The 25,014-nt window shown below is 53.4% G+C and overlaps 1 protein-coding gene across 1 annotated transcript; it reads left to right on the forward strand.

The window, feature by feature from the left end:
• The first annotated feature begins 1,255 nt into the window (after window positions 1–1,255).
• Window positions 1,256–24,611, forward strand: LOC144737374 (E3 ubiquitin/ISG15 ligase TRIM25-like). The gene is made up of 6 exons (XM_078620043.1): window positions 1,256–2,527; window positions 4,626–4,721; window positions 9,741–9,974; window positions 11,146–11,168; window positions 12,613–12,707; window positions 13,831–24,611. The coding sequence occupies exons 1-6, from the start codon at window positions 1,964–1,966 to the stop codon at window positions 14,379–14,381; spliced, it is 1,563 nt and encodes a 520-aa protein (XP_078476169.1). The 5' UTR covers window positions 1,256–1,963; the 3' UTR covers window positions 14,382–24,611.
• The last annotated feature ends 403 nt before the right edge of the window (window positions 24,612–25,014 follow it).

Raw genomic sequence — 25,014 nt, forward strand, 5'->3', positions numbered from 1 at the left:
CCCTGTACACCAACAGCTGCACCTCCAGTCATCCGTCCGTCAAACTCTTGAAGTTTGCGGACGACACCACTCTCATTGGGCTCATCTCTGGTGGGGATGAGTCTGACTATAGGTGGGAAGCTGACAACCTGGTGACCTGGTGTAGCCAGAACAACTTAGAGCTTAATGCTCTTAAGACAGTGGAGATGGTTGTGGACTTCAGGAAGAATACAGCCCCACTCACCCCCATCACCCTGTACGACTCCCCAGTCAACACTGTGGAGTCCTTCCGCTTCCTGGACACTATCCTCTCCCAGGACCTTAAGTGGGAACTGAACATCAGCTCCCTCATAAAGAGAGCACAACAGACGATGTATTTCCTACGGCAGCTGAAGAAATTCTACCTGCCAAAGACAATGATGGTGCACTTCTACACAGCCATCATTGAGTCCATCCTCACCTTCTCCATCACCATCTGGTACGCTGCTGCTACTGACAATGACAAGAGCAGACTGCAGCGTATCATCCGCACTGCTGAGAAGGTGATTGGCTGCAATCTGCCTACCCTCGAGGACCTGCACACCTCGAGGACCCTGAGGCGAGCGAGGAAGATTGTGGCCGACTCCTCCCACCCTGGACACTCTCTGTTCCAGCTACTCCCCTCCGGCAGAAGGCTGCGGTCCATCAGGACGAAAACCTCACGCCACAAAAACAGTTTCTTCCCATCCACTGCTGGCCTCTTCAACAAGGCCAAGGGCTCACACTGACTTTAACACTTTATCTGCACAATGACACCTTGCCATATTTGCACTATGTTACCCTATTTGTATTTTTATATTGAATAGTATAGCTATTTAAAAATCTTATTTTATTCTAAAATTTTACATACTTTATCCCCTTAGTATTAGTTAGACGTTGTACCTTTAGTATAGTTAGACATGTACACCACTTATTTAAGATTTAAGATTCCTATATGTTGAATGTATGCACCTTCCTGCCAAAGTTAATTCCTTGTCTGTGCGAACTTTCATGGCGAATAAAACCCTTTGATTTTGATTCTGGAAACAACAACAATCTCGTGGAGTAGAGCGGCAGGGAGCAACGAGTTTACTAGCAAAGTTCTCCTGCCAGTTCAGTTGAGATGAGGTGAGTTGAAGTGAGTTTAGGTGAGTTGAGGTGAGGTGAGTTGAGGTGAGATGAGGTCAGTTGAGGTGAGGTGAGTTACGATGGGGTGAGTAGAGGTGAGGGTGAGTAGAGGTGAGGATGAGTATTTGAGACGAGGTGATCCGAGTCTTCTTTTTTAAGCCACCCCTGGAGCAGAGACGTCTGTACTCGCTCACACGTCAACACATTCCAGGGCGCGCCTCGTAATACGCAACTCAAACTGAAAGACTTCCTGCTTCCTTGTTGCCCATTTACGTGGCTTGTTCCTCGTTTAGCGTCTCAGACGCAGCCAGCGACAGCCTGAGAAACAGACGGCGACTGCCTGAGCTACAGAGATTGCCTGAGTTAGTCAGAGACTGCCCGAGATACAGCCAGAGACTGACTGAGTTAGTCAGAGACTGCCTGAGCTACAGCCAGCAACTGCCAGAGTTAGTCAGATACTGCCTGAGTTACAGACAGAGACTGCCTGAGCTACAGCCAGAGACTGTCTGATCTACAGACAGTGACTTGATTGAGCTACAGCCAGAGACTGTCTGATCTACAGACAGTGACTGCCTGAGCTACAGCCAGAGACTGCCTGAGCTACAGCCAGAGACTGCCTGAGCTACAGCCAGAGACTGCATGAGCTCCAGCCAGATACTATCTGAAGCTACAGCCAGCGACTGCCTGAGCTACAGCCAGAGACTGCCTGAGCTACAGTCATCAACTGTCTAAAGTTACAGCCAGAGACTGCCTGAGCTCCAGCCCGCGACTTTCTGAGCTACAGCCAGCGACTGCCTGAGCTACAGCCAGTGCTCGTCTCTGAGTGGAGCCACAGGGCATGGCGAGTGCGGCTCCCAGTGGTAGCGAGGCTCCAGGGGAGTTGACCTGCCCCATCTGCCTGGACACCTTCCGCTGGCCCTGCACGCTCAGCTGCGGCCACTCGTTCTGCCTCAAGTGCGTGGAAGAAGCCTGGGATGCGGCCGAGTCCTCCTGCCCACAGTGCCGAGTGAGTTTCCCTCGGAGGCCCAAGCTGAGCAAGAACGTGACGCTCACCAACCTCATCGAGCAGCTGCGAGTGGCTGAGCCCATGGCTGCCGATTCTGCTGCTTCTGCTGTTTGCTGCGATCATTGCAGGAAGCCCGCAGTGAAGACTTGCCTCAAGTGTGAGACATCGTTCTGTATGACCCACGTCGCGCCCCACCAAAAGCTGGCAAAGTTTAGTGACCACGTCCTGGTGTCGCCTGGTGTGAAGCTGGAGAATCGACGGTGCGCAGAGCACGGAGACGAATACTGCTTCTACTGCGTTAACGACGGACGCCTCGTCTGCAGGGACTGCACCGTCACTGTGGATCATCGAGGCCACGAGCTCGTCACTCTGAAGGTGGAGCACGACAAACGAAAGGTGAGGAGGAGGTTCGCATGGTCACCAAGTTGTACCCACGATATCGCAGCATCAGCTGATGAACTCTGTCATTGGCTCTCAACCGCAAAATCTAATTATGACGAAACCACAGCGAGTGGCTCAGACTCATTTTGAAGTGTATTTAATATTTTTCATGCCCGTCAATTTATTTTTCAAACGAGTGTTTGAAGGGTAGATTCATAGTACAGTCGACCCTTCTGCATCGCGACTTTCCACATCGCGGTTTCGATTTATCGCGGGATCAGCATAAGAAATTAAATGAGCATTTTTTGGGAGTTTTGCGAAAGGCGCAGTCGATACGCGAAGGCCAGCAGATGACACGCAAAAAGTTTAGTAACTCATAAATGCATAAATTATATGTACAGTACTGTATAATATTAATGTATTTTATATTTTAGCTAGCTTGTTTGTCCGTCCAAGGACAGGTGTATATTGCAGTAAATCTGAAATATTCAATAGCAAATTGTTCAGCTCATGATTATTAATGAGGGAGGGGGGTTGCCCCATGTGAAGCGACGTAACCCGCTAATGGTTATTGGGGAGGGGTGCGGCATGTGGAGTGACGTTACCAGCTCATGATTATTAATGAGGCGGGTGGAGTCCATGTGGAGGACCCCACCTGTTCATGAATATTAATGAGGGGGTTGGCCTCATTTGGAGTTAGGTCACGCGCGAAACACACAGACATTCTTGGCTCATTATAGTAGTATATACCATAAATATACACAATTTTTTTAAAGTTACATTTTTTTAAAGTTAGTTTGCGAAAAGAACTGCAGTTCTATGCGCTGGTTTGGAGGACACCAAGCGTGTTTACGGCAGCCTCTCACTTGATATCTCGCAAGTGACCTCGCAGTGATCTTTGTATCTCGCGTTTCTTTATCTTTTTGTGCCGCTTCGCTCGCCAAGGGGACCAAGGGGACCAAAACATTTTAAGCGTTTTTTTAGATCACGGGGGGAGCCTGTGCCCCTAACCCCCACAAGGTGGAAGGGTCGACTGTATACAGTTGTAGTGGGTTCAATTCAGGCGCACACTGGAACTTTGGAGGCAATTCTATTTATTAGGTAACATAACAATTAACACTTAAAACAACGACTTAAGGTGGTAGCCACCTTTCCTAACTTACCCAACACATGGGGATACTACATCACTGGACCAGGACAGCCCAACACGCTGCCTGGTCCACTAGCGGAGACCAGAGAGCTTCATCCCAGAGATGACCCAGCAGCAGAACAGCACAGAACAGCCTAGCTCTCCGTCCACACCCCGCTTATAACCACTCCGGCGTGGCCGGCTCCGCCCCAGGCCACGCTCGCCTTCCCGATCCTTCGGGAAGGCCCGAACCCCAACCACGTGACTCCCCTGGGGCCCCTGGCCCCCCTTTATCCGGTCACGTGTCCTGTTGGGTTCACGGCCCGACACGACCCCCGTGACACCTGCATACAGCTCCCATACGGAGCCAATACAGTAGTGTCGTTCTACTACACTACACAGGCATCAGGGTCCGGTTCGAACCCATGACCTCCTGTATGGCAGGCAATGCAGATAACATCTCACCATTCCGGTGCCTTGTCCACCCACTCCTCAGCCCCGCCCACGACTCGGACAGCCCCGTCCACGACTCATGTAGCCCCACCCACCACTCGGGTAGCCCCGCCCACCACTCTGATAACCCAGCTCATTACTCAGGTAGCCCCACCCACTACTCAGGTAGCCCCACCCACTACCTAGGTAGCTCCGCCCATTGCTCAGGTAGCTCCACCCACTACTCAGGTAGCCCCACCCACTACTTAGGTAGCTCCACCCACTAATCAGGTAGCTCCACCCACTACTCAGGTAGCCCCACCCACTACTCAGGTAGACCCACCCACTACTTAGGTAGCTCTGTCCACTACTTAGGAAACCCTGCACACGTTTGAGCTCGTGAAATCAGTTCCCTGCAGCCCTTGCTCCCCCAGCCTCCATCGCTGCACCGGGGTTACTACCCCCGTCACTCTGGAGGGGTTCGCGTGGAGTTGGGGTGAGAGGGGATGCTTAGAGAGTGAGTGGAGTCTCCCCTGGTGACGTCTCTCACAGAAACAAGTGGGAGAGGAGACGCGGGCGGGGCAGGAGAAGAGGAGGAAGGCGGAGGAGTCCGTGAGGCAGATGGAGGCCGCTCGCAGGGACGTGCAGGTACCACGTCTGGGCCGGACTCTGTGACCCCGTGACTCCACTCTGAGTAGGGTGTGTGATGGAGGAGAACTCCATTCATTCACGCGGACTTCCATTGGCTCTAAACACATCGTGAGACTAAAGACAAAGCGGTCAATGCGCCTTAATAATCATGACGAGCAAAGAGATGGTTCTCATCTCCACTGAGAAACTGAAGCAGTGGTGGAAATTCCACATTCCCATATCTCCATACAACTTACCACATCAACGACTGTTAACTATATTGGTCAGATGAGGTGGTACGTACCTCTTATACAATACTCTGGAGGCAGAGTTGGTGGATCACACACAGACTGGTGTACACCATCTTACTGACATCACTCAAGCTTTGGGGAGCCAGTTGGCAGTAAAGCAAGTGGTTTCTTCAGCCATACATGTGGTTTTCTCTCACATTCAAAATATAAATTTAAGGAGGAATTAGCCTAACTTCCCATTTCATTGAGGCCCTTTACAGATTTCCTTTCGCTTCATGCAAAGTTAAACAAAGCATCGTCCTGATAACCTTGCACAATTGTAATAAAGGACTCGACCACTGTGTCTGTCTTGGTGTCCTTTATTCGGGTTCGTATACTTTTCCCACACGGCTCTCCTCCAGTGACTCTCCGCTTGGCAGCCCTAGGCTGCCGTCGCTCCCGTAGCCTCTCTCTGTTCCGTAGCAGTCCCGCTGCTGATATCCTCGTGCAGACCCCCGGCTGCCCTCACTGCAGCCTCACCGCTGCTCCCCGCTTCTCCGGGGTCGGTCACCGCTGGCCGACGGTGCCGATCCTTACTCCGTGTGTGTGGCGATCTCGCCACCCCTCCAACCTCCGCCCTGCGTGGCCTTACTCTATCCCAGTCTCCAACAACTCCCCCGTCTCTTCCGGTTTCTCCCCTTTAAGACTTGAACCCTCTCCCCCACGTGACGTAACTCCTCCCCCCGTGACGTCACATCCGGAAGGTCGTTTACGCCCGCATTACACCACCCTCCCCCGTAGAGAAAAATCCAGCCGACCTCGGCTGAACAACAACTCCAACAAGTAATGCGAGTGACCACGACCAAGACACGTTAAAGGACACGAAGCATACAATAATTATAACAGTAAGAACAAGAACAGAACAATAACATTCAACGAAATGTAAGGGATTTTGAGCGTGTGCGGGTCGCCGGCCCGTCCCGGACGGTCGGTGGCCCACCCGCAGAACGGGAACGTGACGGGGTTTTAGGAGCGACAGGGTGAAATCCTCCTGTCGCTATTGGAGGCCCACCAACGTCCCAGTCCCGTATCCCCGAAGGCTCAGCCTCGGAGGTGTCCCGCGATTCTGCTCGCAGCGGGGTCGGAAGGGCTGCGGGGCTCGGAGTTCCCGCAGTCCTGGCAGGCACCCCCCGAGCAGAGCCCCTCGTCCCCTGCGGTGTCACTGCCGGTCTGTCTGTAATAGGCACGACAGGCGCTCTTGCAAGATCAATGGACACAGGCAAGGGTGAGTCGGCAGCAACAGACCCCGGCAAGGCAACATCAGGAGATGACGCATCAGGTAGAGGGGCAACATATGGCTTCAAGCGCGACGTGTGAACGAACCAATGACGAGATCCAATCCGAACACGTGCCGACTGCGGGTTGCGAACCTCGATGAGGCGAACCGGCCCTTGCCATGGTTTATGTAATTTAGGAGAGGTACCTGGCCGCACCTGCGGGCAATGAAGCCAGGCCAGGTCCCCAACCTTCCAGGGACACTCCCCCTTGGAGCGTCAAGCATACCGCTCGTTCCGGGCCTGGGCTTTGGACGTAGCCATGCGGGCCCCCTCCCGCGCCTCAGTGACCCGGCGAACGGTGTCCCGAATGTAATCCAGAAGTGGCTTAACAGGTCTCCTCACTCCGGTTCCCAACTGCACATCCATCGGCGGCAGGTTTTCACGACCGTACATAAGGAAAAACGGCGAATATCCTGTAGCCGCATGCGGCGTCATCCAGTACACCGAAAGTACCCCAGGGATGTGCAAATCCCAATCTGATTGTTGTTCACTCACCGTGTGACACAACATGGCGGACAAGGTCCGATTTAGCCGTTCGACCATACCATCCGTTTGCGGGTGGTATGGAGATGTCCGTATTTTCTTAGTCCCAAGAGCCACGCACACTTCCCCCAACAATTTAGAAGAAAAATTCCGGCCTTGGTCTGTGAGGAGCCTCTCCGGCGCACCCTTGTCCATAACGTACCCAAATAGAAAGGCGTCTGTAATAGACGCGGCCGATTGGTCGGGCAACGGTCAGGCCATCGGCCAGCGGGAGAGGTACTCCACCCCAACCAGCAAGTATTTATTACCCTTCGCGGATGGCGGGAAGGGTCCCAAAATGTCAAGCGCCACTAATTCATTAACTCGAGACACCTGAATAGACTGTATCGGCGGCACATATGGATGTTTAGGTGGTTTTCGCCGGGCACAATTGGGACACGTGCGAACGTGCCCGACGACATCTGTCGCCATGCCGTGCCAAAAGTAATTTCGCTGCAACGTCAGTAGGGTTTTCTGCACCCCCAGATGTAAAAGCGTGTCGCAATGCAGAGTCCTAATCAACTCGTACCGCAAGGACGCCGGTACAACCAGACGCCAGCGTTCCTGTAATCCCTCCCTCCACATGAGCAGACCATCGCGGAGAGCGGTTTCTGGCCCACCGCCCGTACCTGGACCCCCACTCTCCTTCGCAGGCCGCTTCTGTAAGGACACCAATGAGTCATCCAACATTTGTTCCCGAATCCACACAGCCCTTGGAAGATTCAAAACCCCATCAGCCGGTCCCGGCTCCATTGGAGCATCAGGCACCTCGACGGCCAACGCAACCGGCTGAGGGGGAGGCTGAATCGGCATACACCTATGCGTCCCAGACGCACACGTGCAAGGGGATCGCTGCGGCAACCTGGAAAGCGCGTCCGCATTCGCGTGACCCACCCCCTTCCGATGGTGAATTTGGAAGGAAAATTCTTGCAGCGTGTCCAACCAACGCGCTTAAGAGCATACTGCAAGGCCGCATGATCAGTGCGCACAATAAACAAACGACCGTAGAGATACGGTCGAAATTGGCGGAGAAAAAAACAACAGCCAAAAGTTCCCTGCGAGTGACGCAGTAGCGGGTTTCAGCAGGAGACAAAACCCGGCTACCGTACGCCACCACGTGCTCCACACCCCCCTTGGACTGAGACAACACCGCCTTTTTGGGATCCCAACCCACGGCACCTCCTTCGACGATGGGCCCCCCCGTCCACGCGGTGACTTGCTTCCACCGGAGCAGGTTAAACTGGGCATCAAGACATTTGGCCGCCACCCGGGATGTCAGTTTTTCGTGGCCACACACCGGCATCGGAATCCCCAAATCCCGGGACAGCTCGAGCATCTTACCCAAGATGAGAGGTTCAAGCAGGTCAGGCTCCGTCTCCGGGTATGCGGCCATAGCCAACTCCAGTACCGCACCCCTGTATGCCACCGGCGACTCCTCGGGTGCTCGCTGTCGTTGAACAAACCGGCGATGAGCATCATCCGGTGGCTCGTAAGCATCTGCCATCTCGTCGAAAACTCCTCTTAATGTTTTCTTCTTCTCGGCCTTTATAGAACGAAAGAATCTGACCGACTCGTCATCGAGAAGAGTCGGCAGAACCTCCAATGCCTCCGCGTCAGTCCACCTTGCAGAGCATACCGCCGCCAAAAATCTGCAGGCGAAAGCACTCCAATCGCCCCCGATGGAGAATTCTTTAACAGTGGTAAGATGACGACTGGGACTCCGTGGTGCGCCGTCCTCAGCCGATGACTCATCCGGTGGCATGTTCAAAATCGCGTCGCATCGCGGCGTGGTCAAGATGACGGCCTCCCGCCGCGGAGAGCGCAAAATGGCGGCTTCCCGCCGTTCTTCTCCTGCCACGCCCAAGATGGCGTCTTCGTGCCGCGTGGCCGATGGCGTCGACAGCGAAGGCAAGGCAGCGACCTGCGGACCACCATCGGCTCTCCCTGACGCCGTCCTCGGCGTGACGAGCTCACATAACTGCGCCAGTACGTTTTTCAGTGTCTCCAGCTGCTCCGCCATCTGTCCCCATCGCAAGTCCGCGTCCCTTGGTGCAGACGGGTCCGCCGACGCGGCGACATCTTGGACTCCCGAACCCGCACTCGTCCCAGCACGGATCTCCTCCTCCATCATAGTCAGGTCCGCCGCTGGAGGAAGGTCGTCGTCGTCGGATGATGAAGCAGATGCTGGCGTAGGAATATTCTTTTTTCTTAGTTGTTTTGACATGCCGTTTCACTTCTGACACCAGTGTAATAAAGGACTCGACCACTGTGTCTGTCTTGGTGTCCTTTATTCGGGTTCGTATACTTTTCCCACACGGCTCTCCTCCAGTGACTCTCCGCTTGGCAGCCCTAGGCTGCCGTCGCTCCCGTAGCCTCTCTCTGTTCCGTAGCAGTTCCGCTGCTGATATCCTCGTGCAGACCCCCGGCTGCCCTCACTGCAGCCTCACCGCTGCTCCCCGCTTCTCCGGGGTCGGTCACCGCTGGCCGACGGTGCCGAGCCTTACTCCGTGTGTGCGGCGATCTCGCCACCCCTCCAACCTCCGCCCTGCGTGGCCTTACTCTATCCCAGTCTCCAACAACTCTCCCGTCTCTTCCGGTTTCTCCCCTTTAAGACTTGAACCCTCTCCCCCACGTGACGTAACTCCTCCCCCCGTGACGTCACATCCGGAAGGTCGTTTACGCCCGCATTACACAATGATAATGGCATGGATGCTAAATGTACTCATGATGGTATTTGATGATTTCATTGCCTCACAGCCCCCGCCAGTTATGGCGAATTGTGTTGGAGTGAAAATGCAAAGTGGCGTTATCAGAGGCAGAGGAAGAAGGAGGCCTCAGTGCTGCAAACTCGTATCACTGTCTGGACACCTTCACAGTTGCACTCGGGTCACACCGACCTGAATGCCATTTCACAAAAGACCAGAGGTGGCATTTGTTTCTCTTTGCAGGGATCCATGACAGATGAAAAGGCCTCAATCTCGGTCAGATTCACCCGCGCGAGAGCAGCGTTGGATGCGGAGGAGAAGGCGGCTTTAGAGCAAGCGGAGCAGAAAGGGCGCGAGCTGCAGTCCCAGATCGAGAAAAAGATCGCTCACTACCAGCGCGAGATCAGCGAGCTCCAAGCAGCAGCCACTCGCCTGCAGGCCCTAGCGCAGGAGAGGGACTCGCTCGCGTTCCTGCAGGTGAGGAATGAGTCTCCGGTGTCGCTATTGGCACAGAGCCCTCTCACCAGGAGCAGCAGAGGGAGGCTCCTGAATGAGTTTGCATCCACTGGGCTTGAGAACACAGCTCCACTCATGGACTCGCATCGCAGCTCCAGTAGCTGCCATGTGGAAGCCCAGCTCATATTTTCTCAGTTGAATTAATTATCTCTCCCGTCCTTTAACAGATTCCCATTAAATTGATTTCATTGTGAATAAAAACTAAATGTTAATGGAATTTCACTTTTAAATCAACCATACAACAACAATGCACACGGTATTCATGATTGTCATTAGCCATAATCTATCCATTTAACACGTAAGCTTTCGCGACCTATATTATGAATAATCTATCCACTTATTGAGGGAGGCCTCCCCAAGCCGTTGCCACATCTCATGGTGCCGCGATGCAACAATCCACCAGCGCCTGCTCACGACCAGATTTCATCTCAGCTTGTTACTTTGTATACCTCCACTTGGATGCGCTAACTTCATTGTTCGTATTAGTGATGCTCAAATAAATACAGTCTCATACACTTATTAATGATATTATTGTGTCTGGAACATCACTTCTACAAGATCTGCACCATGTGCATTGGTAACTCCAGAAACTTCTAGTCCTACGTTACTCTCAACACAGATCAATATCAACCGGTCTCACTCTGAAACATTTGCCCTGCAAATGAATGTTGGTCCTCAGGGGGGTGGCGAGATGTTAACTACCTAGCCTGGTATACCCAACCCTGACGTCCCTATATATTTGGAGTTTACATTTCTCCCTCCATGGTCGTATGGATTTTTCTCTGGATCCTCCAGTTTTTCTTTCCACATTTGAAACGTGCGTTCAGAGTATTGGGCTGCGTTAAATTTCCACGAGATGAACCACTTCGTTGAGCTATCATGTGTGGCCAGGTCGCTTCTGAAAAAGAGCTATACAGCTCCGTGGGCCTTTCCTGGAAAATAAATTGTAGTTTATCGTTAACTATCAACCGGTCTCACTCTGAAATATTTTTCCCGTAAGTCAGTGTTGGTGATCATAGGGTCATAAGCCAAGACTTTGGGGTTTATATTCCACGGTGTTGCAGTGGGAACTCCACTGATCACGAGGGATTGGAGGTAGAGTCACAGTAACGCATCTATCTCTCTCCCATAGGGGCACCTGGAGGAGACGCGCAGGTAAAAGACGGCTATCAATCACGACTCGACACACGACAACATGGGACTGAGTGTGGAGTGCGGGCAGTGAGACCACTGGTTGTGTGTGGGGATGCTGTGTGGTGATGCTGCGTGTGATGATGCTGTGTGATGGTGTTGTATGTGATGACTAGCTTTACTACCCGGCTTCGCCCGGGTCTTGGATCCACGACGCTAGGCCGCCTTTGTCTCCCCAGTGGCGATGTTCATACGCCACAGCAGTTACTCGTTTTGAGGCTGAGTCGACCTAGGGGAGGCCCAGGACCGGTTCAAATAATCGTCACCGGTGGTGGCCGTGAGCGGGAATGGAACTCGGGTTGCCGGGTTCGTAGCGTGGCGCGCTAACCACGACACTACAATGCGTTACGCTTCCGTTGTAGGATTTGTGTGAGGCGCGCCGATCCGCTGTAGGGTTTTAGTGAGGCGCGCCGATCCGTTGTAGGGTTTGTGTGAGGCGTGCCGATCTGTTGTAGGGTTTTAGTGAGGCGCGCCGATCCGTTGTAGGGTTTTAGTGAGGCGCGCCGATCCGTTGTAGGGTTTTAGTGAGACGCGCCGATCCCCCGCGATACAATAATACTGTCTAATCGCTATAATTTAATAATCGACCGACCCTATAATAGTAATTGCACACATTGTGGTGGGGGGGGAGTGAAGAGGACGTGAAACTTTGTGTTAATGCGTGCGCCTATTTTTAACGGGAATAAAAAATGGCGTCCACCCTGCGGCGAAAAGTCGCTACTCGTTGCCAGGGGCAACCGCCGTCCAATGAAAGCGGCGAAGGCGTCGCTACCCGTTGCCAGGGGCAACCGCCGTCCAATGAAAGTGCGTATGGTCCGGCGACACAACAACAACAACCGCCATTCGCCACTAAGTGGCGGTGACGTCACCACGACGCTTGTGCCAGGCCATGTGCACCCTGAGGCCACGTGAAGTGTCGAACGCCCGCTGGCAGGAGGTCACGGGGCAGACCCAGCAGGTGCCACGGGTCGACTGACCGAGATGACCGAGATGACTGGCTGATGCACCACCTGTGCCCCCTACTGTGCCAACTTGCTGTGCTTTAGCCACCCGGCGCTCCGCTCGTTGTTGTGAGCGACACACACACACACACAGACAGACAGATTCACGATTTTATATATATAGATGCTATGTGTGGTAATAGTAATGCTGTGTGGTGATGCTGTGTGGTGATGATGCTGTGTGCTGTGTGGTTATGCTGTGTGTGGGGATGCTGTGTGGTCATGGTTTGTGTGGTGATGTTTTGTGTGGTGATGGTGTGTGATGGTGCTGTGTGTGGTGGGTGGTGCGTGTGGTGAAGCTGTGTGATGATGTTATGTGTGATGAGTCTCGATATGATGGAACTGTGATGATCCTGAGTGACGATGCTGTATGTGAAACAGTGGCCACGTCTGTTCTGCTTTCACAGGACAGGGAGGTTTACAACAGATCCACCCTCAGCTTCCAGCCAAGAGGACATTGCCTCGCTTAAAGGCACCGAGGGAACTGTGGCCAAATACCTGTGTGAGTTATTCAGTGTGAAACATGGGTGATGGGGCCATCTTCACGATAAATGATCACTGTGTGCGTGTACGAGGTCGATTCAGCCTCAAATGCTTACCTAGTTTTGTGTGTAAACATCACCACTAGGGAGACAAAGGTGGCCAGCGTAGTGCTGGCCGCCAAGCCCCTCATGTGCTGTGCCAGCTTTCAAAGGTGCTGATTTGCCCCGACAGTCTGTTAAGGCAACACGGGGAATATTTATCTTTGTTTACATCAGGGAACTTGATGCGGTGTTTGAACAAAATCGCTACTAGGGAGACAAAGGTGGTCGGGCGTGGTGCTGGCTACCCACTTCCTCATGTGCCATGCTGGTCTTCATAGACACTCGCTAACAGCACTTTCCCCAATGGTCTGTTGAGGCTACACAGGGGATCTTTGTCTTTGTTCACAGCCCATTCAAGGACCCTACTGAATACAGCAACGAGTCTAAGTGTGGCGTTCTTGTGTAAATAATCAGCATTACGAGTCAGGGGTAATTGGGATGTTGAGATGGAGTGTGTGGCTGTGAATGTGTCTGTGCATTTGTGCGTGGGGGGAGTGGTGGCATAGTGTTTAGCACACTGCACTACGAACCCAGTTACCTGGGTTTGATTACACGCCATGGCTAACATCAGTGGCAGGTGATATCTTATCCAGTCCTGGGCCTCTGCTAGGCAGTTTCAACCTCAAATGAGTTCCTCATGCTGGTAATGATCAGAATGATGGTGATAGTGGTCGTGATGAGGATGGTGCTAATGATGCTGTTAATGATGTGAGTGATGGAAATGGTGATAGCATTGGTGATGGTGTTGGTCGTGGTGATGGGAGTAATGGTCGTGGTGATAATAATAACATTGGTGATAATATTGGTGGTGATGGTAGTAGTGATATTTGTTTTGGTGGTCATGGTAGTGATGGTGGTGATGGGGATAGTGGTGATGGTAATGATGGTGGTGGTGATGGTGATGATGTTGCTTATTGTGATAGTGATGTTGTTGATGTTCATAGTGTTGACGATGGTGGTGATGGTGATGTTGATGGTGGTGATGGTGGATGATGGTGATGACGGTGTTCTGTAGTGATATTGTCATCGCTGTTGTCACAGACGGATGCTCACCGACCCTGGACACAAACTCCGCTCATAACTACCTCCAGATCTCCTCGGATCTCAGGACGATGACGTGGACCGATGCCTCCCAGGGTCGCCCCGATCACCCACACAGGTTTGATGGCTGGTTACAAGCCCTGTGCTGTGAGAGCTTCTCGTCGGGCCACCACTACTGGGAGGTGGACGTGGGGGACGCGCGGCTGTGTCAGGTTGGAGTTACGTACGGGACGATCCCACGGAAAGGGGGTGGTGCTGCACAGCTGCTGGGAGGGAGCGACGCGTCCTGGTGTTTAGAGAAATATGACGACAACTTCTCAGTGGTTCATGGTGGAGTGAAGACTGAACTGTCGGTGAGGGGGGCCCCCTCCCCCCGCAGAATCGGGCTTCACCTGCACTGGGAGGGGGGGCTCCTGGCGTTTTACTGCGCTGACTCCATGGAGGTGATCCATGAGGTTCGGCAGAGATTCTTGCAGCCTCTCTACCCTGGGATGTGGGTGGGGTGTTGTAATGAACCATTTAAGATCGTGGATCTGAGTCGTGCATCCTGAGGATGATGAGAGATAGAAACCCAAAAAACGGTGGAGAGGGTGGATGGTGAGGAGAGGGTGAAGTGAGATTGAGGGGAAGGTGGAACGGAGGGTGTGGTTAGGTTCAAGTTCATTTATTAGGTATAGCTCTGTGAGCCATTCGGCTCTTGAATCGGGTGCAACCGCAACAAACAAAAAACCAAAAAAATGAACAAAAACATCTTAAAGTGACTATATGTGACTGAGTGCAAACAGAAATCCAAGAAAAGACAGCAAAATATTGCAGAAAAAAATCACCGTACACCAACGCTGTGTGCAAAAATCCCAGTGGGATGCAAGTCAAACAACCAACAATAACCACAAGACAACTTAGATTAAGGCCATCAGTCTTACTCTGTCCTACAACAAACAAACATGGTGAGGGTGAGGGGAGGGTGAGGTGAAAATTGAGGGAAGGGAGAGGTGAGCATGGAGGGGTAGGGTGAGGGTGGAGGGTGAGGTTCAGGTTGGCGGACATGAGAGGTGTCGCCGGTGCAGAACCAATCGCAGGTTCGTGTGGCCGATCCTTTGCCTGCGGTGCGCGCTCACGTCACCACGCCTCCTCATCCCTGCGATTCACCATCAGCACCATCGTCACCATCACCAACATCATCATTATCCCATCATCATCACTATCAACAACAACAACCGCCATTCGCCACTAAGTGGCTGTGACGTCAGCACGACGCTTGTGCCAGGCCATGTGCACCTTGAGGCCACGTGAAGTGTCGAACGCCCGCTGGCAGGAGGTCACGGCGCAGACCCAGATGCCACGGGTCGACTGACTGAGACGACTGGCTGATGCACCACCTGTGCCCCCTACTGTGCCAACTTATGTTTTATTTTTATTATTTTATTACTTCCCTTCTACGTGACTTTACCGAAAGAACCAAGAAGATGAATCCCTGCAGTCACGAAAGCTTTAAATCGAAATTTGTGCCAACTTGCTGTGCTTTAGCCACCCGGCGCTCTGCTCGTTGTTGTGAGCGTCGCTCCTCCGCCCTCCGTTGTTGTTGGAGGACGACTGCCTCCAACTGCCCAGCAGCGTCCTTCACGAGCCTCCTCCACTGAGGCCGATCTTGACACCGCTGGTTCCAGTCATCGGCAAGTCCACTCAGCTCCACGTCCTCCTGTACCACATCACTCCATCTCTTCTCGAGCCCGTGCCTCACCCGTTTAGCTCCCTCGATCCGGACGAACAAAAGCTGTTTAGGCATGCGGTGACTGGGCAGGCGGTCTACATGGCCCAGCCAACGCAGCCTTGCCTGCCGGAGGAGCTCACCGATGGGACTTTGCCCAGATCTTTCAAGGATTTGTGAGCTCCTCACACAATCCAGCCTGGTTAAGCCCAGGATGGATCGTAGGCAGGCCAGCCTAAATATTTACAATTGGCGAAGATGCTCTATTAGGGGGGTCCACGTTTCGCAAGCATATAGAAGGAAGGGAATGACTGTGGCCGAGAAGACCTGAAGCTTCGTGCGGAGCGAGAGACGCCACCTTCGTTGGTCGTAATATGCATCATGAGGGAAATGTGGGCATGAGGAAGACGACGTTTTTGCCACCCAATGGTGTGCAATGTACTGCTTGTCTATGAAAAGACGCCGCATCTCATGATGCGTATGACGACAAAAAATCTGCAGACTACCTGCTGGATCTCCTCTCTGTTTCAAAGAACAAATTTGACCTAAGGTCTTCGCTCATTTACCAGCTTCACATTCCCTATTGCTGTACAAATACTGGAGCAAGGGCCTTTGCTATTAAAGCCCCCAGGGTCTGGAATGCTATTTCCAATTAACTGCAACTTGAATCACTACCGATGAGATCTTCACTCAAAACTGCTCTAGAGGAGTTGTACAGCCCTAGCTGCCACTGCTATTCAGTGGCCTGAAATCAAATGTATCGCTCCGGATGACCGCTGAAAAGTAACATCTTGTGTTTTGATTATAGTGTGCTAATCTTAAAGATACATTGAAAATGTTTGATATTCCTACTGATACTCCTGCTGTTATGTAGTGACTCATGCAGCCAGCTATGGTTGCAAAGTTTGGTCGTACATGTTATGTATATCGTTTATTGTTAAATTGGAATCACAGTTCTTATGATTACTGTTGTAACATTGTTTTTGTAGCTTTATTTTGGTGATTTCGAAAAGGTTCTGGTTTAGCCATATTTGTTTGTTGTAGTACAGAGTTAGACTGATAATCGAAATTGTCCTATGGTTGTTATTGTTTGACTTGCATCCCACTGGGATTCTTGCACACAGCATTGATATACGGTGCTTTATCTGGAAGACTTTGCTGTGTTTTCCTGGATTTTTCTGTTGCACGTAATCACTTTCAGATGTTTCTTGTTCATGTTTTTGTTTGTTGCGGTTGCACCCGATTCAAGAGCCGAATGGCTCGCAGGGCTATACCTAATAAATGAACTGAATTGAAGTGAGCTCCCACACAGCGTTACGCAACCAATCTTAAACAACTACGCTGGTTTGGTCGTCTGCGTGCGTGTCTGGACGTTTATTTATTTATTTACGGGCCCGCCCAGACAGCTCACTCTGATTCGATAAAAATAAAACAGCCGGAAGAGAGCGAAAGCTCACTTTGATTCGATAAAAAATAAATAAATAAAACGCCCGGAAGAGAGCGAAAGCATAGGTCTGGCAAGGTCTGCGCCGCAGTGGTGCAGTGCACTGTGGCCGCAGACCCTGCGCTGTGTGAGTGTCATGTGTATGCAAGTGTGCGAATGGTAGTTACGCTAATATTACGTATATTTATGTAAAAAATGGGTGCTGCGTGCTGCGATTAGTGGAGTCCCCAAACAACTTTACCTTACGAGTAGGCAGGGGTCGCTATACAGTGAGTCTTAGCGGACTGAGCTGGCAGCTTCACCTGCCGGGACCACGGCCAGTTGCGTAGCGCCCCTTACAGTTTCGCCCATGGGTCAATACCCCCATGGGGCAACCGAGCTGACTGTTTGATGGGTACAATGGGTACTATCCGGCTTATTACCATTATTATGTATTGACGTTGATCACGTCTCCATGGACGGCTTACTGTCTACTTCCGTTGTGTAATTGAGATTTTGTGCATGCTGGTGATGGTAAGGGCATGTGTTGCATAATATGCGGCATGTGTCCGCGTATCATGTTTGCCACGGATGCAGTTGGCGTTACTGTACATTTATGATGTTTTGGAGTGCCAATCCCATGCACTTTGAAATGTAATAAACTGTCTACAAATGTTGCAGCCCGGCCCCCGCCGCTGTCACTCTCTGGCCGTTGCACAAGCCATATCGGAGTTTGCGACATGCTAAAACAATGAGTACAGTGTGACACCACCCGGGTAACTCCCAGGATCAAAATGGCCATTGGAAAGTGATCGCTTTTTTGAGATGATTATGGTACTACCACAGGGTATTGTGAACGGTTCAGGAGGAGGAGAGGTCTGGATTTGTAAGTCTCACAGTACCGGTGTAATGCGGGCGTATGCGACCTTCCGGATGTGACGTCACGGGGAGGTGGAGTCATGTGACGTGGGAGGAAGGTTCGGGTCCTTAAGCGGTAAAACCGGAAGGAGAGGGGAGTTGGGTTGCGACTGGAAAAGGGTGAGGCCACGCGGGCGAACCAGGAGGGGTGGCACCGTCGGCCAGCGGTGGCCAACCCCGGAGACAGTAGTGGGCTACTGGAGGGAGTGAAGCTGCAGCGAGTACAGCCAGGGAGGCTGTGTAAGAGAGGCAGCGGTGAGGCTGCCAGGAGCTACGGGAGCGACGGAGAGAGACAGCAACGAGGCTGTCAGAGTCTACGGGAGTGACCCAGAGAGGGGGGCTGCAGCGAGTACAGCCGGAGGGGCTGTGTGAGAGTAACAGCAGCGGGGCTGCTACGGGAGCTACGGGAGCGACGGAGACCAGCAGCGGGGCTGTTGGCGGTGACGAGAGAGACAGCGAAGTCGGCACCGTGTGGAAGGAACTAAATAAAGGACAGCCATGTGGGAACCAGAAACCGAACTAAATAAAGGACACTGAGCCAGACATCGTGGTCAAGTCTTTTATTACACTGGTGTCAGAAGTGAAACGGCATGTCGAAGCAAGTAAGAAAGAAAATTATTCCGGCGCCAGCATCGGCTTCTTCGTCTGACGACGAAGACCTCCCTCGAACGATGGATTCTGCTGGGGTGGTGGAGGAGAGCCCTGCTGAAGCGAGCGCGGGGTATGGAGTTGAAGATGTCGCCGCGGGAGCGGGCCCGTCAACATCATCGGACACTGATCCACGATGGCAACAGATGGCGGAGCAACTGGAGGCACTTAAGGACGTCCTGGCGCAACTGTGTCATCTCGTCACGCCAAGGACGACGGAGGAAGCAGAAGGTGGTCCACGGGCCGCCACGTTGTCTGCCCAGCCGCCGCCATTAGCCACGCGGCACGAAGCCACCATCTTGCGCGCTCCGCGGCGCCAAACCGCCATCTTGGCCATGCCGCGGGCCGACGCCATTTTGAATTTACCACCAGAGGAACCATCGCTGGAGGACGGCGTGAAGAGGAGTCGGAGTCGCCACCTTACCACAGTTAAAGAATTCTCCATCGGGGGCGATTGGAGCGCTTTCGCCTGCAGATTCTTGGCGGCGGTACGTTCTGCAAGATGGACCGATGCTGAGGCCTTAGAAGTGTTGCCGACTCTACTGGATGACGAATCAGTTCGATTTTTCCGCTCCATAACGGCCGAAAAGAAGAAGACTTTACGTGGAGTTTTTGAAGAAATGGCCGACGCTTACGAGCCACCTGATGATGCGCATCGGCGGTTTGCTCAACGACAACGAGCACCCGAGGAATCGCCCGTGGCATTCAGGGGTGCGATGCTGGAGCTGGCCATGGCGGCATATCCTGAGACGCCACCGGATCTGCTCGAGCCTCTCATCTTAGGTAAAATGCTTGAGCTGTCTCGGGATCTGGGGATCCCCATGCCTGTGTGTGGGCATGAGAAGCTCTCTTCTCGGGCGGCAGCTAAGTGTCTGGATGCGCAGTTTAACCTCCGTCGGTGGAAGCAAGTTGCGGCGTGGATGGGGGGGCCCGTCGCAGAGGGTGGCGCTCTGGGTTGGGACCCTACGAAGGCGGTCTACGTGCCGGATGAGAGGGGCCCTCAGGAGCTGACGGCCGCCTCTGCTCCATGGTCGGGACGCGGCGGACCGGGGCCGCGCGCTACGCCACCGGTACGGGGCCGTCGGGATGCAAGGCCTGCGCTTCGGCGCAACGATGTCGACTGCTTCCGCTGCGGGCGTAGGGGCCACTACGCCAAGGACTGCTGGGCCCGCGTCCCGGGTCCGCCGCAGCAGGAGGCCTCATTAACAGACAAGCCGACCAAAGAACCTCCAAAACAAGCAAGTCGGCACGCACCAGACACCCGGCAAGGCTTTGCACCTCACCCATCACCTTCGTTGTGCGATCCTAATGTTGTTGTTAAAGAAAGGCCATCGACGGGGCCTTGTCGCTCGGTGACGCAGTGGCGCAAATTGGCACGGGGAGTCGTCGCGGCCGCTACGGGTTCGTCCACTGTTCCGGGGTCTATACAAGGGGTGGACGTGCGCATTTTGGTCGATTCCGGAGCGTCCGCGACTATTATATCGGATGTCATTTTCCATCTGTTGGGCATCCCGCCGGGGGCCGTGCGTCCGGTTTACGGGTCGTGCGTCGCTGCGAACGGGGGTAGCATGGGTATCGTGGGCCAGGTGGACGCTAAAATATCTATCGGGGATGTGTCGGCCTCGGGCATTGTGTTAATCTCAAGATCTTTGGCGGTTCCTTGTTTATTAGGCACCGATTTTTTGGCTAAGATGCCCATTTTGATCAAAATTAATGAGAATTGTATTGAATTGCCGGGTGGCCGTCAAATCTCGTTTCTGCCGTCGCCCTGGGGGCGACCTGCTTCGGCCGCACAAGTGCAGGCGCTGTCCGTCGCATCTGTGGACATCCCACCTGGCTCACAGATGCTTATTCCTTTGCGGTATCGGAAGCCCCTGCCTGATCGGCTAGGAGCAGTTGGGGCCTTGTTGTCACCGTCCGCCACGATAACAACCGGGTTGGCGTTAGTTGGGGCACAGACCATCGTCCGGCCGGATCAATTACCGTTTTTACAGGTGCTTAATGCGGGTGTGGAAAACGTCCGTGTTCCGGCTGGTACGGTTGTGGCACATGCCACTACGGCATTTGCGACTCACGATTGTCCGCATAGCCGGGGAGTGGTTGCTGGTGTTTCCGAGCCAAGGGGTTCGGATAATCTATGGATTGCTGACTTATGTGACGAAAATTCTTCCCTGTCCATGGAGAAACGTGGTGCGGTTGGTAAATTGTTGTTGACGTATTCGGATGTGTTCAGCTCCGATGATTTGGATTTGGGGCGCACCTCGTTGCTTTACCATCATATTGATACGGGCGACGCTGCCCCTATTCGATTAAATTCGCATTGGATGAGTCCTGCTGAGCGAGAACACGTTCGGGGGGCAGTGGAAGACATGTTGGCTGCGGACATTATATCGCCATCTAACAGCCCATGGGGCGCTCCTGTAGTTTTGGTTAAGAAAAAGGATGGCAAATTGCGATTTTGTGTTGATTTCCGGAAATTGAATAAGATATCGGTGGCAGATGTGTACCCCCTGCCGCGTATGGACGACTCCCTTGACGCATTGTCGGGGGCTAAGTTCTTTTCTACACTGGACCTCTCTTCGGGATTTTGGCAGCTTCCCCTTGACGAGTCCTCACAGGAGAAAACCACATTCCGTACGCCGCAAGGGTTATTTCAATTCAACTGCCTTCCGATGGGATTGAATGCGGCCCCTGCTACATTTCAAAGGTTGATGGAGCTCGTTTTTACGGGGTTGCAGTGGGAGACATGTCTTATATATTTGGACGATATTATTGTCTTCAGCCGCACATTTGATGAACATTTAAGGCGGCTGGAGACAGTGTTCACGAGGATGCGCTCTGCGAATTTGAAATTCAAACCAAAGAAATGCCACCTACTGCAACGGCCCATCCGTTATTTGGGGCACATTGTGAGTGCTGAGGGGGTGTCCACGGATCCGGAAAAGACGGCGTGCGTCCGGGATTGGCCGACTCTGGCCACCGTGGGGGATGTTCGTCGGTTTTTGGGATTTTCCTCGTATTATCGAAGATTTGTGCCGAATTTTGCGACTATCGCGAGGCCCTTGCATCTCCTCACGGGTAAAGGACGGAAGTTTGCTTGGGGACAGCCGGAAGAGGTGGCCTTTCGGAGTCTGCGTGATCTATTGGCTACGGCCCCAACATTGGATTATCCCGATTTCGATCACCCATTCATTCTTGATAAAGACGCGAGTGACACAGGTATTGGTGCGGTATTATCTCAGTCTAAAGGGGGTGTAGAGCGCGTTGTGGCGTATGGTAGCCGGGTCTTGTCTCCCGCGGAAACCCGCTACTGTGTCACTCGCAAAGAACTTCTGGCGGTTGTTTTTTTCCTACGCCAATTTCGACCGTACCTTTACGGTCGTTCCTTTATTGTGAGTACGGATCATGCGGCCTTGCAATATGCACTTAAAATGGACCAGCCATCCGGCCAGTTGGCGCGTTGGTTGGACATGCTGCAGGAATTTTCCTTCCAAATTCACCATCGGAAGGGGGTGCGCCATGCGAACGCAGACGCACTTTCCAGATTACCGCGGCGCGCCCCTTGCAAATGTGCATCGGGGACGCATAGGTGTTCGCCGATTCTACCCCCCCCTCAACCGCTTGCGTTGGCCGTCAAGAAGTCGGATGCTCCGATGGAACCGGGACCGACTGACGGGGTTTTGAATCTGCCGCAGTCTGTGTGGATTCGGGAACAGATGATGGATGAGTCGTTGTTGTCCTTGCGGAAGCGGTCTACGGGGGATAATGGGAGTCCGAGTACGGCTGTGGGGCCGCAAACCGCTCTCCAAGATGGTCTGCTTATGTGGCGGGAAGGGTTCCAGGAGCGCTGGCGTCTGGTGGTACCAACGTCCTTGCGATACGAGTTGATTAGAACTCTCCATTGTGACACACTCTTACATCTAGGTGTGCAGAAGACCTTGTTGACGTTGCAACGTCATTATTTTTGGCACGGCATGGCGACAGATGTCGTAGGGCACGTGCGCGCGTGCCCTGACTGCGCCTGACGTAAGCCGCCTAAACATCCTTACGTGCCGCCTCTCCAGTCAATTCAGGTGTCTCGAGTCAATGAATTGGTGGCACTGGACATATTGGGACCTTTCCCACCATCGGCGAGGGTTGGGGTTGAGTACCTCTCCCGTTGGCCGATGGCCTGGCCGTCGCGGCCTGGCCGTTGCTCGACCAGTCGGCCGCGGCCATTACCGACGCCTTTTTGTTTGGGTACATTATGGACAAGGGGGCGCCTGAGAGACTCCTCACGGACCAGGGCCGAAATTTCTCTTCTAAATTATTGGCGGAAGTGTGCGCGGGCCTTGGGACTAAGAAAGTACGGACATCCCCATACCATCCGCAGACGGATGGTATGGTTGAGCGGCTGAACAGGACATTGTCTGCCATGCTTTGCCATACTGTGAGTGAACAACAATCGGATTGGGATCTGCACATCCCTGGGGTGCTTTCGGCGTACCGGATGACGCCTCATGCGGCTACAGGTTATTCGCTGTTTTACCTTATGTATGGTCGGGAAAACGTGCCGCCGGTGGATGTGCAATTGGGAACCGGGGTGAGGGGACCTCGTAAGCCACTCCCTGAGTACATTCATGACACGGTTCGCCGGGTCACGGAGGCGCGGGAGAATGCCCGCGTGGCTACGGCCAAAGCCCAGGCCCGGAACGAGCGGTATGCTCGACGTTCCAAGGGGGAGTGCCCCTGGAAGGTTGGGGACCTGGCCTGGCTCCATTGTCCGCAGGTACGGCCGGGAACCTCTCCTAAATTGCACAAACCTTGGCATGGTCCCGTCCGCCTCATCGAGGTTCCCAACCCACAGTCAGCGCGCGTTCAGATTGGATCTCACCGCTGGTTTGTTCATACGTCGCGCTTGAAACCATATGTTGCTCCCCTACGTGATGCTTCATCTCCCAATGTTGCCTTGCCGGGGTCTGTTGCTGCCGACTCTCCCCTGCCTGCGTCCATTGATCTTGCTAGAGCGCCTGTCGTACCTGTTCCAGACAGGCCGGCCGTGACACCGCGGGTGACGAGGGGCCCTGCTCGGAGGGCGCCTGCCAGGTCTGCGGGAACTTCGAGCCCTGCAGCCCTTCCGACCCCGCTGCAAGCACATTCGCGGGACACGCCCGAGACTAATCCTTCAGGGACACGGGACGTTGGTGGACTTCCAACAGCAACAGGAGGACTACCCCCTGTCACTCCTCAAACTCCATCACGTTCCCGTTCTGCGGGCGGGCCGCCGACCGTCCGGGACGGGCCGGCGACCCGCACACGTTCTAAATCTCTTACGTTTCATTGATCGTTATGTTGTGTTGTTGTTATTGTTCTTACTGTTGTATTTATTGCATGCTTCTCGTACGTTCGTTGATGTTACTTGTGTTGATGTTCTTACTGTTATATTGCATGCTTAGTGTCCTTTGGGGGAGGGAAGGTCGGTTCGCCGCATTACGGTTTGGTATTGTTCAGCCGAGGTCGGCTGGGTTTTTCTCTACGGGGGAGGGTGGTGTAATGCGGGCGTATGCGACCTTCCAGATGTGACGTCACGGGGAGGTGGAGTCATGTGACGTGGGAGGAAGGTTCGGGTCCTTAAGCGGTAAAACCGGAAGGAGAGGGGAGTTGGGTTGAGACTGGAAAAGGGTGAGGCCACGCGGGCGAACCAGGAGGGGTGGCACCGTCGGCCAGCGGTGGCCAACCCCGGAGACAGTAGTGGGCTACTGGAGGGAGTGAAGCTGCAGCGAGTACAGCCAGGGAGGCTGTGTAAGAGAGGCAGCGGTGAGGCTGCCAGGAGCTACGGGAGCGACGGAGAGAGACAGCAACGAGGCTGTCAGAGTCTACGGGAGTGACCCAGAGAGGGGGGCTGCAGCGAGTACAGCCGGAGGGGCTGCGTGAGAGTAACAGCAGCGGGGCTGCTACGGGAGCTACGGGAGCGACGGAGACCAGCAGCGGGGCTGTTGGCGGTGACGAGAGAGACAGCGAAGTCGGCACCGTGTGGAAGGAACTAAATAAAGGACAGCCGTGTGGGAACCAGAAACCGAACTAAATAAAGGACACTGAGCCAGACATCGTGGTCAAGTCTTTTATTACACCGGTAAGAAGCGCCGGGTGGGGGATGCCCTCCACTGGGGTACAAATTCTGTCATTATTAGTATACGATCATGCAATGTTTCTATCTGCAAGCTGTCATAACTGAAACGATCCCCGTTATTGTTCGATTGAGAAATGGAGTGACCCACACCTCTGATACCATATGTGAGGAACCCAAAAATCTGATGCATGCGTAAAACACCCACAATGGGAATACGTAAAAACACCAACAAAATACATTTTTATATAAGAAAAAAATAGGTGGCCCCATAGCGGATCTGTCTGTGTGTGTACATACAGACGGAGGATGCAGGGGCCAACCTGTGTGCGATCGAAACGGTGCAATTGCTGACCAATGTCACTGTGGATGGCGCACACG

This window comes from Lampetra planeri, chromosome 69 (assembly GCF_965212315.1).
Source record: "Lampetra planeri chromosome 69, kcLamPlan1.2.h2, whole genome shotgun sequence".
Taxonomy (NCBI): domain Eukaryota; kingdom Metazoa; phylum Chordata; class Hyperoartia; order Petromyzontiformes; family Petromyzontidae; genus Lampetra; species Lampetra planeri.